This window comes from Tinamus guttatus, unplaced genomic scaffold (genome assembly GCF_059628265.1).
Source record: "Tinamus guttatus ecotype Peru unplaced genomic scaffold, ASM5962826v1 Tinamus_guttatus_pri_ptg001087l, whole genome shotgun sequence".
NCBI lineage: Eukaryota > Metazoa > Chordata > Aves > Tinamiformes > Tinamidae > Tinamus > Tinamus guttatus.
This window is the reverse complement of record NW_028289621.1, coordinates 2,061,605-2,075,496: the sequence shown is the minus strand read 5'-3', so window position 1 is coordinate 2,075,496 and position 13,892 is coordinate 2,061,605. Positions and strand designations below refer to the sequence as shown.

Genomic DNA, 13,892 nt, shown 5'->3' with positions numbered 1-13,892 from the left:
CACGGCGCGGAGGAGGCTGCCCCGACCCCCGCGCAGGGCGCTCGGGGTTCCCGCACGGCTCGGCCGTGCCCCGCTCGGGCCGTGCCTCGGTTTCCCCGGGGGCGCCGCTCGCCTCGCGTCACCTCTGCTTAAGCTGCAACGTGTCGGGGCCGGGTGCCGGGGGGCCCCGCGGACACTAATGGCAACGGTAATCGGAGGAGACTTCGCGGAGCTGCCGGTGCCGGGAAGCGGAGCAGCGGCGCGGGGGCCCCCCCGCGCAGGCCGAGGCGCCCGCGGCGCGGGGCCGCAGCCGTCACGTTTCCCGGTGCAGCAGCCTCCGCAGCCAGCGCTCCAAATCCGGCTTTTCCTTTTTTTTTTTTTTTTTTTTTTTTTTTTCCCTTGCGAAGGAGAAGCCAATGCCGAGGCGCCCGCAGCGCCCGGCTCCGCACGACCCGGCCTGCCCGCACCTGAGCCCGCGCGGCCCCCGCGCTCGCCCGTGTGCGTAGCCAAGATGCGAGCGAGGAGCAGGAGGTCTCCGCTCCGAGCTGCTCATTCCGCTCTTCCCTTTTTTTTCCTGCTGATTTTTGTATCTTCATGCGTGAAGCTCAGAGGGGTCGGGGTGTCTCGTGTGCGGAGCCCTCGGGTCATGCAGGCACCCGAGTGACCCAGCCCAGCCGCGCACCCCATGGCCAGCACCCCAGGACAATCCCTTGAGCTGAGGCAGGGCCCCCTGGGCAGGACCCCCAGCCCTGCAGCCCTCGGGCAGGCAGAGGGAGCCAGGAGCCCGGCTGCTCCCCCTGCTCAGCCTGGCAGCACCTTCGGGGGCTTCCAGCCCATCCGTCTGCCTCCCTGCACCCCTCAGCTCTGGTGTCTCCCTGGACCCCCGAGCATCCCTCCTGCTCGGACCAATCCTGGACCCAAACACATCCCTGGATCCCAGAGCACCTCTGGACTCCGGAGCATCCCTTCTCCTCGAACCATCACCGGACCCCCGAATACCCCTGGGTTCCAAAGCATCTCTGCCCCCCAGAGCACCCCTCAAACGTGGAACATCCCTCGATCCCAGAGCATCTCTGGACCGCCGAGCACCCTTTCCCTCCGGAGCCTCCCTCTCCCCCCAGTCCCGCCGCGGAGCCGACCTTCCCCGCAGCCCCGGCCCCGGCATCGAGGCGTCCCGGGGGAGCGGGCAGCCCGGCCGGGGCCTCGGGCCCGCAGCCCCGTCGGGGAGCGGTTCCCCGGGTAGGTGCGGGGGGGAAACTGAGGCAGCCTCGTCGGGGAGGGGGGGCGGCTCTGCGGGCGGCTCCCCGCGCCGTGCCCGCCTCCCGCCGCCGCGGCGGGCGCAGGCTCCTCCCGGCTCCCGGTGGCCGCAGCCGGCGCCCACCCCGCGGCGGGCTCCGCTCGCCCGGACTATGAGGAGAGGGGCCGGGCTGGGGGCTCCGGCACCGGCCCCGGCAGCCGCGCCGGTGCTGCGGGAGCGGGGGCGCCGCCGCCGCCGGCCGGGACATGCCCGTGCGCCCGGGGCGGCGGGATGGGCGCGCTCCGGCCCGCCGCCCTCGCCTTCCTCCTCCTCCTCCTCCTCGGCTGCCTGCTGCCCCGGCGCGGCCCGCCCAGGTGAGCGCTGCGCGCGGAGCGGCCGGGAACGGGAGAGACCACCAGGGACCCGGACCCGGACCCATCCTCGGGACTCTGGTCCTGCTTTGGCATCCCCCGAACCGGACCCTGCCCGGGGGATCTGGACCCTCTCCAGGACACAAATCCTCCTGCTGGACGCTGACCCCCCTGGGGCACCTCCACTCGCACCCCCCGAACACCCCCACCTCACCTCGATCTGCTCCCCCCCAGTCAGATCCTCTTCAGCATCCCGAGCCAGACCTTCCCCCAGGAAGCCAGACCCTGCTCCGGTATCCTGACCATCCGCAGGGACTCGGACCTGCTCCAGCATCCTGATCCAGCCCAGTCCCAGACACCCTCCAGTACCCCGACCCAGACCCTTATCCAGGGATCCAGATCCCCTGATGTCCCCTTTGATCCATCCGCCCCCCCCGCCACTCCCGCATCCTGAGCTGCATCCTCCCTCCGAGACACGGACCCCGCTGGGACTCAGATCCTCACTCAGGACTCGGATCCCGCTCCAGGCTCCCATCTCACCCCAGATCTTGACCCTTCTGGCATCCTGAGCCAGATCCTCCCCTTGGAGACCTGGACCCCCCTCCAACCTCCCTTCCCAGCCTCCCAGGACTTGAGCCCCATCGCCCCAAACAGACTCCCAACCTTCCCTTCCACACACAACCCACCCCCCTTCTCCTGGGGGGCTGCAGCCCCCAGTCTCCCCTCACCCTCCCCATCATCTCCGGCCATGCAGAGCCCAGCTCTGCCACTGCCTGGGGGTCCTGGGGCCCCCGTCCCCAGCTGCCCCGGCCGGGGCGATGAGCCGGGGCTGCCTCCTGCCCTGCACAGAGATGCCCAGAGGTGCCCAGACCCCTTTGTGCTGTGGGGAGCCGGCGAGGACGAGCCCGAGCGCTGAGCAGAGCCAGAGCCAGCGGCTGCATCCGGGGCTGCCTGGCCGAGCCGCAGGCACCTTCGGCTGCAAGGAGCCGGCCCTGGAGCCGTCCTCCCCCGCGCCCCCCGGGAGCATCCTCCTCCTCCTCCTCCTCCTCCTCCTCCCTGCAGCGGGGACGTGCGGCAGGCAGAGTCCTCCTTAACTCCTCACTCCCCCAGCTCCTTCCCTGGGCTCCTGGTTGGAGCAGAGAGCAGCAGCATCCCAGGGCAGCAGCATCCCAGGGACCCGGCCTCGCACTCCTTCCTGCTCCATGGCCAAAGACACAGGGCGTTTGCCCAAACGTCCCCTCTGGGGTCAGCTGGAAGATGCCCCGGTGGCATCGCGGTGGCCGCTGAGCTGTCCCCTCTCCCGCAGGCTGGCAGCGGGGCGGGAGGGGACGGTGCCAGCCGCGCCACGCGCACCCCAGCCCATGTCGCCCTCTGACTTCCTCGACAAGCTCATGGGACGCACGTCGGGCTACGACGCCCGCATCCGGCCCAATTTCAAAGGTGAGAGCCGGGGGCACGCGGGGCTCCCGTGGGCGGCCGTGCCGGGGTCCCCGCGGGCACCCGCTCGGCTTTCACGCCGCCCGCCCGCTCCGCAGGGCCTCCCGTCAACGTGACCTGCAACATCTTCATCAACAGCTTCGGCTCCGTCACCGAGACCACCATGGTGAGGGCGGCGGGCGCGCGGGCGGGCGGCGGGCGCGCGCGGTGCCCCGTGCGACGCGTGGGCTCCTCTCCCGCAGGACTATCGCGTGAACGTCTTCCTGCGGCAGCAGTGGAACGACCCGCGCCTGGCTTACCGCGAGTACCCCGACGACTCCCTCGACCTCGACCCCTCCATGCTCGACTCCATCTGGAAGCCCGACCTGTTCTTCGCCAACGAGAAAGGCGCCAACTTCCACGAGGTCACCACTGACAACAAGCTGCTGCGCATCTTCAAGAACGGCAACGTGCTCTACAGCATCAGGTGGGGCCACCGGGGACCTGCGGGGGGACGGGATGGGCTCTGTCCTCCCTGTGTCCCTCCACAACTCCCTGCTCTCCCGTTGCTCCATCCAGGCTGACGCTGATCCTTTCCTGCCCCATGGACCTCAAGAACTTCCCCATGGATATCCAGACGTGCACCATGCAGCTGGAGAGCTGTGAGTGCCTGGGTGGCTCTGGAGCTGTCCCCACTGCAGGGGGGAGTGGAATGGAGCCAGATTTGGGGTTGGGGGGTGAAAGGGGCCCCCCTTTCCCAGCGTTGCCCCCTCCCTCGCATGCAGTTGGCTACACCATGAACGACCTCATCTTCGAGTGGCTGGAGGAGCAGGAGGCCGTGCAGGTGGCCGAGGGTTTGACGCTGCCGCAGTTCATCCTGCGCGAGGAGAAGGACCTGGGCTACTGCACCAAGCACTACAACACAGGTGAGCCCTTGTGGGGACACGGGGACACCGGGTGCCTCCCGGCCCGGCCAGAGCTCCCCCAGCACCCGCTCCATCCCCGCAGGCCAGTTCACCTGCATCGAAGTGAGGTTCCACCTGGAGCGGCAGATGGGCTACTACCTGATCCAGATGTACATCCCGAGCCTGCTCATCGTCATCCTCTCCTGGGTCTCCTTCTGGATCAACATGGAGGCGGCGCCGGCGCGCGTGGGGCTGGGCATCACCACCGTGCTCACCATGACCACGCAGAGCGCCGGCTCGCGCGCCTCGCTGCCCAAGGTGAGCGCCCGGCGCGTGCACCCACGTACGTGTGCACCCGCCCGCGCCGTGCACAGCGCTGGGACCCGCGCGCTGGGGAAGCCACCGCGCCAGAGCGGCGGCAGCTGCGGCCACCGCGCGGAGCCAGCGCCCCGGGTGGCCACGGCTGCGCTGCCAACCCGGCCTCCCCCTCCTCCGGGAACCCTGCCGAGCTCTGGTGTCCCCCCCGCAGGTCTCCTACGTGAAGGCCATCGACATCTGGATGGCCGTGTGCCTGCTCTTCGTCTTCGCCGCGCTGCTGGAATACGCCGCCGTCAACTTCGTCTCGCGGCAGCACAAGGAGCTCGTGCGGCTGCGGCGGCGGCGGCAGCGGCGGCAGCGCATGGTGAGTGACACCCGCCACTGCTGTCACGATGCACGCCCGGGCTCACGCACCCCGCTCCTCATCCTCTGCTTCCTCCCGGGTGTCTCGCTCTGCTGTAAGGCTCTTTGTGCCGCTGTATCCCTCAGGTTGTCCTCCTGCCAAAAGTGTGTCCTGCACCCCGTGCCTGTAAGGGCCCTGAGCATGCTGAGCTCTGCACTCTCACACATGTGCTCTGCACCCCAGTGCTTCCTGCACCCCTCACTGCCCATGCACCCCAAAGCTCCCTGCACCTCCACGCACCTCACAGCCAACGCATCCTGTATCCCAATGGTCCTTGCACCCCCATGCACCCTGCACCCCCATGGACCCCACAGCCAATGCACCTTGCACCCCAATGCTCCTTGTACCCCCTCATGCATCCTGCACCCCCATGGACCCTGCAGCCAACACATCCTGCACCCCATGCACCCTGCACCCCCATGGACCCCACAGCCAATGCACCTTGCACCCCAATGCTCCTTGCACCCCCCCCAAGCATCCTACACCCCCATGGACTGCACAGCCAACGCGTCCTGCACCCCAATGCTCCTTGCACCCCCATGCACCCTGCACCCCAATGCTCCTTGCACCCCTAAGCATCCTGCACCCCCATGCACCCTGCACACCCATGCATCCTGCACCCCAATGCTCCTTGCACCCCAAGCCGCAGCATCACCCGACCCTGCTCACCCCCTGCGCACACCTAAGCTCACCCTTGGCGCTTCCACACCTATATGTGCCCGCCCCTATAGGCAGACTGTGCATGCACCCGTGGGCACAGACATGCGCGAGCCCTGCGCGACCACCCCGGCTCACGGCCCTGTCCCCGCTGTCCCCACCGTCCCCATCAGGAGGAAGAGCTGGTCCGCGAGAGCCGCTTCTACTTCCGAGGCTACGGGCTGGGCCACTGCCTGCAAGGAGGGCCCAAGGAGGGGACGGCCGGCGAGGCCACCGGCATCTACGGGCCGGCGGCGGGCGGCGGGGACGCGCTGCGGCGGCGCTATGCGGACCGCGCGCGCCGCATCGACACCGTCTCCCGCGCCGTCTTCCCCTTCGCCTTCCTCGTCTTCAACGTGCTCTACTGGCTGGTCTACAAGGTGCTGCGCTCCCAGGACGTGCGCCCGGCGCCCTGAGGAGCCCACGGCCCTCAGAAGGGACCCCCTGGCCTCCCCTGCGGGGCGTTTTGGAGCCCTGTTGTCCCGCTTGCCCCCCGCGCCCCAAGGAGAGCATCTTCCACCGTCGGCACAAACTCGGCAAGTGCTCGGATGTCCCTGGCGCTCAGCAGGGAACAGGAGCGGGCGCCGTTTCCGTAGCTCCTGCGAGATCCGTGTCGACCCCGCCGCTATCCCGCAGCCAACCCCGGTCCGGCCGCTTTGCCAGCCCCGCGGAGCGCCCAGCGGGAGCACGGAGGAGGAGCAGCCCCAGAGGTGCCCTCGTGGCACCAGCGTCTGGAGCGTCCCCATCTGGGTCCCGGCCGGCCAGAGGGGCTCCTGCATGGTCCCCGCAGGTGCTGGGAGCTCTGTCCGCCGCCGCACGCTGGGTTTTTAAAGAGCGTCCGTCTTCTGAGGCGAATAAAGTCTTTCTGGGATTTTCAGGGGCCGGGTGGTGTCTGCAGGATGGGCTCTGCTTGGGGTTTCAGGTAGGATACTCATGGGATGCTCATAGGACCCTCGGGGGATGCTCACGGGATGCTCGTGGGACGCTCACGGGATGCTCGTGGGATGCAGGGAGCGGGCACTGGAGCCCCTGCGCGCTGCTCTGCGCTGCTCCCGCTCGCTACCTCCGCAGTGATTTTTCTGACATAATTGGCGGCGACTGTCACGTTTCATTAGCAGCCGGGCCGTGGAGCCCCTCGTCCCAGCGCGGGAGCTGCCAGCACCGCTCAGAGCCGGCAGCAGCGCAGGAAGGAGGGAGGGTCCCCGCGGATACTCCCCGCGCTCCCTTGCACGGACCCCTCGGTGGGGACACAGCCCCCGAGGGTCCCCAGCCACGGCGGTGGCAGCTGCGCGCGGTGACGCCAGCGAGGCCGTGCCGCCCGGGGCCGGCGCCTCCGCGCACCAACCCTGCTCCGTGCCGCCCGCCTGGGCCTCCTGTCACCGTCACGGAGCCTCGGCCGCGCGGCCGGCGCTCACGTCAGGCCTCCTCTGGCTTTGGGTCCCATGCCAGAGTGGCACCCGGCCCCCAGTTTGCACTGGGAGACATTTGGCTTCAGCCTGTCCCTGCTCCAGTTTGGATGGGAGCAGTTGAAGGGGTGATGCTTGGCCTAAGCTACAGCCTCCTCCTCTCACGCTCTGGACTGGCAGCCCTCAGAGACACCTGGACCCTGGTCACAGCCTCCGCCTCTCCCACTCCAGACTGGGAGCACCGAGTGACACTTGGCTCCAGCCTGCCCCAGTTTGCACGGGGAGACACTTGGTTCTGGCCTCTCTCTGTTCCAGTTTGGATGGGAGCGCTGGGTGGAGGGTGTGTGTGGGGAGGTGATGCTTGTTCTGAGCTACAACCTCCGCCTCTCCCGGTCTGGACTGGGAACACTGGGAGAAGGCCGAACCCTGGTCACAGGCTGGACCCTGATCACAGGCTGGACCCTGGTCTGCCCCGGTCCGGACTGGGAGCCCTGGCACAGGCTCAGGCCAGCCGGAACCTCCCGCTCCTGCAGCCGGGCTCGGAGCGCAGGCGGAGGCCGGGCCCGCCCGCAGCCCCCGCGCGGCCCGAGCCGGGAGCTCCGCTGCGGCCGGAGGGGCACGGAGGGGGCGGGCCGCCGCCCGTCCCGCGGCGCCCATTGGCCGAGAGCGGCGGAGGCCGCGCCGCCATTGGTGGGTCCGTCTGCCCGTCGCGCGCCTGTGCCGGCGGCCATGTCGGCGATGCGGGCGCTGGGGCACTGGGCGCTGGCGGCCATGGCGGCCGCCATGGCGGCGGCGCTGGACAACGGCGCGGCGCGCACGCCGCCCATGGGCTGGCTGCACTGGGAGCGCTTCCTGTGCGCCACCGACTGCGCCGCCGAGCCGCGCCGCTGCGTCAGGTACCGCCGGGCGCCGTGGAGACCCGCACCGGCGGGGGTGTTACCATGGAGACCGGCGGCGGGGGGGAGGTGTTACCATGGAGACCGGGACCGCTGGGGGAGTGCGTGTTACCGGGGACTGGCAACGGGGAGGGGGGTGTTGCCATGGAGACCGCCCGGGGAGACCCCGGACCAGCACCGGCGGGGAGTGTTACCATGGAAACCGGTTACGGTGGGGGGAGTGTTACCGTGGAGACTGGCAACAGGGGGTGGGTGTTACCATGGAGATCTGGGGGGGAGTGCTACCATAGAAACTGGCAACACGGGGAGTGTTACCACGGAGACCCGACAGGGGTAACCCGGGAACAGCCCAGCGGGGCTGGGTAGGGGTTGCGGTATTTCCAGAGACTGACTCGACACTGGTGGGGACTGTTACCATAGAGACCGGGGGGTTACCATGGAAACTGGTACCAGGGGAAGGGGTGGTGTTACCACGGAGACTAGCTGGGGGTACCTGAGACCAGCACCATTGGGTGAGGGGGGTGTTATCGTGGAGACCCATATGGAGAAGGGGACGGTGTTGTTACCCTCGGGGTCCGGCACCGGTACCAGCAGGCGGCCAGGCACGTGTCCCCCGTTACGGCATCGTCCATGGCCCCTTGTTTCGCTCCCCGCATGGTGCCCAGCGAGCGGCTGTTCATGGAGATGGCTGACGCGATGGCTGCGGACGGCTGGCGGGATGTGGGCTACGAGTACGTCTGCATCGACGACTGCTGGATGGCGCCGACGCGGGACGCCTGCGGCCGGCTCCAGCCCGACCCCGAGCGCTTCCCCGGCGGCATCCGCAAGCTCGCGGACTACGTGAGTGCCGCTCCGCGACCCCGGCTCCCGCACACGGCTCCCACCGAGCTCGGGCTGCACGCGGGACCGGGAATCTCCTGTCTGACCTTGGTCCATAAGGATTTTCTAAATTGGCGCACAAGGGGTAACATGACCACCCTTGTGGAAGGAAAGTTTGGTCCTGGTTTTCACATGGCTTTGAGCTGTGAATTTTGTCAGGGTGATGGCAGCGCGTGGGGATGGCTGAGCAGCCGCGCGCTCTCACCCCAGGGAGCAGGGGAGGAGAGGGAACGCTGTGTGGGAGGCTGCTACGTGTTACACCCTGCTTCCCAAATTGTCCCAATCGTCGTCTTCCTGCCCCATGGCTGCTCACTGCCCACTTCTCTTTCTACCCGCAAGCTCAGGTCCATTCCAAGGGGCTGAAGCTGGGAATCTACAGCGATGTCGGGAACAGGACGTGTGCCGGCTTCCCCGGCAGCTACAACCACTACGAGCTGGATGCCCAGACCTTCGCGTCCTGGGGCGTGGACCTGCTCAAGTTTGACGGCTGCAACTCTGGCACGCCGGAGCTGCTGGCAGAAGGTATGTCCTGACTGCAGAGCGTGCCGTGTCGCAAGCTGGGAACATTCCGCAGTCAGCAGGAACTCCAGCGAGGGGCAGGTTCCAGAAAGCTGCTTTTCCCTGACTATGCCATTCAGATATTTGCTTATAAAAGCAGTTACAAGGTTGTGTTCGCGAACCCAAGGCAGTTCTCTCCAAGGTAGCAACTATTCCTAGCCCAAGTGACTTCTATCTACGCACTCAGCTTTCCCCCGCCTGCCTCCCGGAGCTTTCCCCTTGCACGTTCGGCTTCAAAAAGCAGCCTTCTCCCCCCAGAGGCTGCAGCACGCTGAGCAAAGGAACACGGCCGCATACTCCGGGGGATCTCCGTGCGCACTGCTGCATCAGCTCTTAGAACAGCAAAGGCTTTGCCCTTCGAGAGTGCCTTTACTGGAGAGCTCAAAGCACTTCACACAGTTAACCCTTAATCCCTTTGGTAAAGCAGTGTCACAGCGGATCAGCTTTCAGCCAAAGCAGCTTGAATCAGCCACAAAAAGGGCAGTTATCAGGGCTCATAACAGACAGAAGTCAAGAGAATTCTGGCATGAAAAACCTACTGGGATTTTCACTTTAAAGCATGCCAGTGCAAATGCCAATTTGAAACTTATCTATATGCAGGCTGGCAAATCAGGAGCTGAAAGCTCAGTAACTTGCTGTTCTGAGGGGCTACAGCTACAGATCCTCCCTGTAAGCGCCAGCAAACCCCAGTGCGATGTGAGCAGAGTTGTGGGAGGAATCTTGCACCCGGGATAAGGTTTCCTCTTCACTGGGCTTCCCTGCTGGCACAGGCCACACCGCAGGGCTTGGCAGCAGGGAACCTGCACACACAGTCCTGCCTCTGGCAGAGGGAACCTGCCCAAGTGGCAGCGCCATCCAAGTCGGCTGGCCTGGCATACGCTGGCTGCTGTGGCCAGGAGCACAGCTCAGACAGCACCCGAAGCGACAGCTGAGCTGGAGGCTCTTGGTTGAGCGTAGCTGTGAGCTAGATAAAGTCCAGTTGTATCAAAGCAGTTTGAGGAGAGAGAGCAGAGTCTTCATTCTCTCTGTGCTGATTAAAAGGGACTTAACAGGGCTCTCTGGGGACAAGGACAGGATAAAGCCATCGCTTTTGCATTCCTGCCCAGTCCATATGGCACAAATGTCTCACGCATAAGGACATATGTCTGCAACGTTAACCACCAAAGCCATACCCAGCAGCTTAATAAATACCAACTTGTATTTGACAGGTATCTAGAGGGGAAAAAACACCAGACAGCCGATCTGCAGCCTCAACCCGCAGCGGCGTGTGCGGGGAGATCAGCAGTCTCAGAGCAGCAGCGCTGCCCGTGACCTGCAGCGAGGCCGCAGAGGAGCTCGCTTTGATGATAGGCAGGAGCTGGCTGCAGATCACGGGCTCCCCTGTCTTCTCTTTGCTTTTTCGGCTTCAATTTTGCAAAAGCAGAACTCAAACCCAAACCTGCGATATTGGATCAGTTCCCCTCTCTCTGCCCAGGCAGGCTGTGTGACCTCCACCTGTCCTGTTCCTTTAGGTTACCGAAACATGTCCCTGGCCCTGAACAGGACTGGAAGAAGAATCGTGTACTCCTGTGAGTGGCCCTTCTACCTGAGGCCCGTGCAGCAGGTAAGGAAGGCTCTGCAGGGCTCATCCTGGCACTAGCAATGCTCCAAGCGGGAAGAACGCTTCAAAGCAAAGCACTAAAATTGCAAAATAGCCTCTTTGGAATTGTTTTGCTGCTCTCCCATCTGCCCACGGAGGTGAGTGCAAGGTGAAGGGAATCCGCACTTTTCCTCGGGAGTCCTGAGGCAGCCTCGAGGCTGAGCTAGTGCTGTGCTGGAAAGGAAGGAGCTCCCCAGGGATTTAGCAGGAGCCTCCAGCCCAGCTGGAGCTGCTGGAGAGCACAGCAGCATCCATCTGCTCTGCTCTCCCAGGACCTGAGCAACAACACACACCAGCTCGCTGGTAACTCGGGGTCATTCCTGCAGGGCGCTCCGTTGTGCAGAGTGCTGCAGACCCAGGGGCTCAAATACAGCCTTTTAAACACACGGAACAGGCTGTATAGAGGAGTTCTCCCTATTATTTACTGACAAACGCCTGTCAGAAGGGGCCACGATTGACATGTTGCTCCCCACTCACGGCTGGCGTCGCCGTGCCGTCACGTGAGACCCAGCCACCCCCTCCCACAGACATTAATCAGGGCAGGGTGTCCACCCAAGAAATGACAGTAATTACTAGGATGTCTCAGCTTCAGCCCACTCATCCCATTAGACATTCAGTTAAATAGGGTCCAGGAGGATTTTCTGGCAGGTAGGTGCTCACAGCTGTTCTCCCAAGGGAGAGATTGCTCCATTGTCTGGAACGTGACAAGACCAGAGTCATTCGGTGCAAAATTCGTTTTAGGGAAGCAAGATGCACCAGATCATCCAGAGAGCTGCTGGCAGAATGGACTGCCCCTGTTCTCCCCAAAATATCCCTCATCTGGCCTAACTTTGCATGTAGTGTTCTAGCACAGCCAGGCTCTCTGGCTAAGGACACTAATTGTTTTGGCCCAATTACACAGCCCAATTACACAGAGATCAAGCAGTACTGCAACCACTGGAGGAACTTTTTTGATGTCTCCGATTCTTGGAGCAGCATCAAGAGCATCTTGGACTGGACAGCAATCCACCAGGACAGCATTGTGAAGATAGCAGGGCCAGGGGGCTGGAACGACCCTGACATGGCAAGTACTGCAGCACTCAGCTTCATCCAGCTGGGATGGGGAGAAGGAGCCTCAGGGGAGGGACACGGAGGACAAAGGCTCCGATGGGGTCCTGGGACCAAGGACTTTGTAAAGTGAACACAGAGCTGTAGCATCCCCTAAGCACTCGGCACTGGGATGCGGTTCCCGTGGCACCGAGGAAGCCCCCTGGGTAAACGCAGCCTGTGGTGGCAGCGCCAGCCCCAAACATGCCTGGCACCGGGAGCCACCTTCCCATCTACCATCAGATTAGAATCCTTCTCCGCTGCCACCATGGGCTCGTCCTAAATTGTCCCTTTAGTCATCTGCCCCACCCCTCCCCACCAGCTGGTCTCGGTGACAGAGCACGGCCTCTCTAAGGAGGTCCCAGAGGAACTGGGGTGCCACCCTCATCCCGTCCATTCCCGGTGCTCACGTGGGTGGCTCAGTTCCTCCGGGGCAAGCGGTGTCACCCGTGTTCTCCTCGTGTCCCTACAGCTGGTGATTGGAAACTTTGGGCTGAGCTGGGAGCAGGCGGTGACGCAGATGGCCATGTGGGCCATCATGGCAGCTCCCCTCTTCATGTCCAACGACCTGCGGGACATCAGCGCCGAGGCCAAGGGCCTTCTCCAGAACAAGGAGGTCATTGCCATCAACCAGGACCCGCTGGGCAAGCAGGGGTACCGCATCACCAAGGTATGGCGGGGCATGGCACTACGGGCGCTGTGTGGGCCACGGAGGCGGCACCTCCTCAGGGAGGGGACACTGGGGACAAACGGGGTACTCAGAGACCCCAGGATTTGGAAGCACAGTGAGCCCATTTGTTCCCAGAGGCTGCTTAAGCAGAGGGGCATAAAGAGCATTGATTCTATCTCGCCCATCGCAAACCCTGAGTTTTTCTTCTTCTTCTTCTTCTTGGCAGGACAACAACTTTGAGCTGTGGGAGCGGCCGCTGTCGGGCAGAGCGCACGCAGTGGCCGTGCTGAACCGCCAGGAAATCGGGGGCCCCCGGAACTTCACGTTCCCCCTCGCCTTCCTGGGCGACGGGCTGGCCTGCAACCCCACGTGCTCCGTCCAGCAGGTGCTGCCGGCCAGCAGGGACTGGGGACTTCACAACTGGGTGTCCTCCCTGAGTGTGGAGGTGAACCCCATGGGCACCGTGCTGCTCAAAGTGGTGGCCTTATAGGGGGCACGAAGCCCATCGCCCTGGATGGCGTCTCTACAGCGCCTGTCCCAGGACAAGCGTCCCCGAGCGCAGTGGCTTTGTCCTTCCCAGCGCTTCTGTGCACACCCCAAAGCGGGTGCCTTGCACGCCAAAGACCCATCTCTCCTCAGAAGGGATAACAGAGAAAGGGTTGTTGCTTCTCTGCCCTTTACCTTTCCTCTAGCATCACTCCTACCCCCCTTTCCTAAGTTAATAACCAGTTCCCTTAGTTAATAATCAGTGCCACTAAGAAGCAGGGAGGGGCAAAGGGCAGCCCCCTGCAGCTCTTCCCGAGCCTTGCAGGGACACTTCAGGAAACACCCCACTGCCCTGCTCTGGCTTCCCCAGGCTGGGTGACAGTTCTGCTCCCGGCAAAAAAAGACAAGTTTCCCTCTTGGAGAAACCCGGCCCCTCTCAGTGTGGTCACCCCCTTCTGCCTTGTGACAACTCAGGGACAGGACCAGGTCACAGCACAACTACCTTCTTGCCAGCTCTCTACTGAGCATGAACGCGGCCAAAGCACCATGCCGGAAAACCAAGCTTCAAGGATTTCTCCTCCTCACAGGATTCCTGCCCTCAGGAATGAGTTGTCGCTTGCTTTTGGGCAATAATTCCTCTCCCTACCCTTCCTGCAGTCATGGAGGGCACCTCCCTTAGCGAACTCCCTTCCAAGAATGTCTCTGTGCCTTCCAGGGCTGGCAGGAATCTCTGGCTAAAGTTACACGGGTCCTTCTGGCCTAGGAAATGGCTATTTAATCACTTACGCAAACAGCAGGTGCAAAGGGCTTCTCTTCTGGCTACGACACAATCAGGGTATGTTGGTTTGTCCTCACTTTGATTTAAATACTTGAATTAAAATGCCCGGGAAAGGGCTAAGCTTTCTTCACCGTGCTATAGGAGTACAGCTTGGTATTTAAAACAAAGT

At 63.9% G+C, this 13,892-nt stretch overlaps 2 protein-coding genes across 2 annotated transcripts; both read left to right on the top strand.

Annotated features, from left to right (window-relative positions):
* Nucleotides 1–1,499: 1,499 nt before the first annotated feature.
* On the top strand, nt 1,500–5,807 carry LOC104576118 (glycine receptor subunit alpha-4). The gene is made up of 9 exons (XM_088538529.1): nt 1,500–1,590; nt 2,894–3,027; nt 3,123–3,190; nt 3,267–3,490; nt 3,583–3,665; nt 3,789–3,929; nt 4,012–4,226; nt 4,438–4,590; nt 5,460–5,807. Exons 1-9 carry the CDS (start codon nt 1,508–1,510, stop codon nt 5,739–5,741), a joined length of 1,383 nt encoding a protein of 460 aa, XP_088394655.1. The 5' UTR covers nt 1,500–1,507; the 3' UTR covers nt 5,742–5,807.
* A 1,653-nt stretch (nt 5,808–7,460) lies between these two features.
* Nucleotides 7,461–12,975, top strand: GLA (galactosidase alpha). The gene is made up of 7 exons (XM_088538458.1): nt 7,461–7,627; nt 8,293–8,467; nt 8,851–9,028; nt 10,576–10,667; nt 11,605–11,766; nt 12,262–12,459; nt 12,686–12,975. Exons 1-7 carry the CDS (start codon nt 7,461–7,463, stop codon nt 12,947–12,949), a joined length of 1,236 nt encoding a protein of 411 aa, XP_088394584.1. The 3' UTR covers nt 12,950–12,975.
* Nucleotides 12,976–13,892: the final 917 nt, after the last annotated feature.

Excerpts from the sequence above, each read along its gene's own strand:
- LOC104576118 (XM_088538529.1), top strand. The coding sequence starts at position 1,508 with ATGGGCGCGCTCCGGCCCGCCGCCCTCGCCTTCCTCCTCCTCCTCCTC. Across the intron at positions 3,930-4,011 it reads CACCAAGCACTACAACACAG|GCCAGTTCACCTGCATCGAA; the intron begins GTGAGCCCTTGT and ends CCATCCCCGCAG. Across the intron at positions 4,591-5,459 it reads GGCAGCGGCGGCAGCGCATG|GAGGAAGAGCTGGTCCGCGA; the intron begins GTGAGTGACACC and ends CGTCCCCATCAG.
- GLA (XM_088538458.1), top strand. The coding sequence starts at position 7,461 with ATGTCGGCGATGCGGGCGCTGGGGCACTGGGCGCTGGCGGCCATGGCG. Across the intron at positions 7,628-8,292 it reads GAGCCGCGCCGCTGCGTCAG|CGAGCGGCTGTTCATGGAGA; the intron begins GTACCGCCGGGC and ends CATGGTGCCCAG. Across the intron at positions 12,460-12,685 it reads AGGGGTACCGCATCACCAAG|GACAACAACTTTGAGCTGTG; the intron begins GTATGGCGGGGC and ends TCTTCTTGGCAG.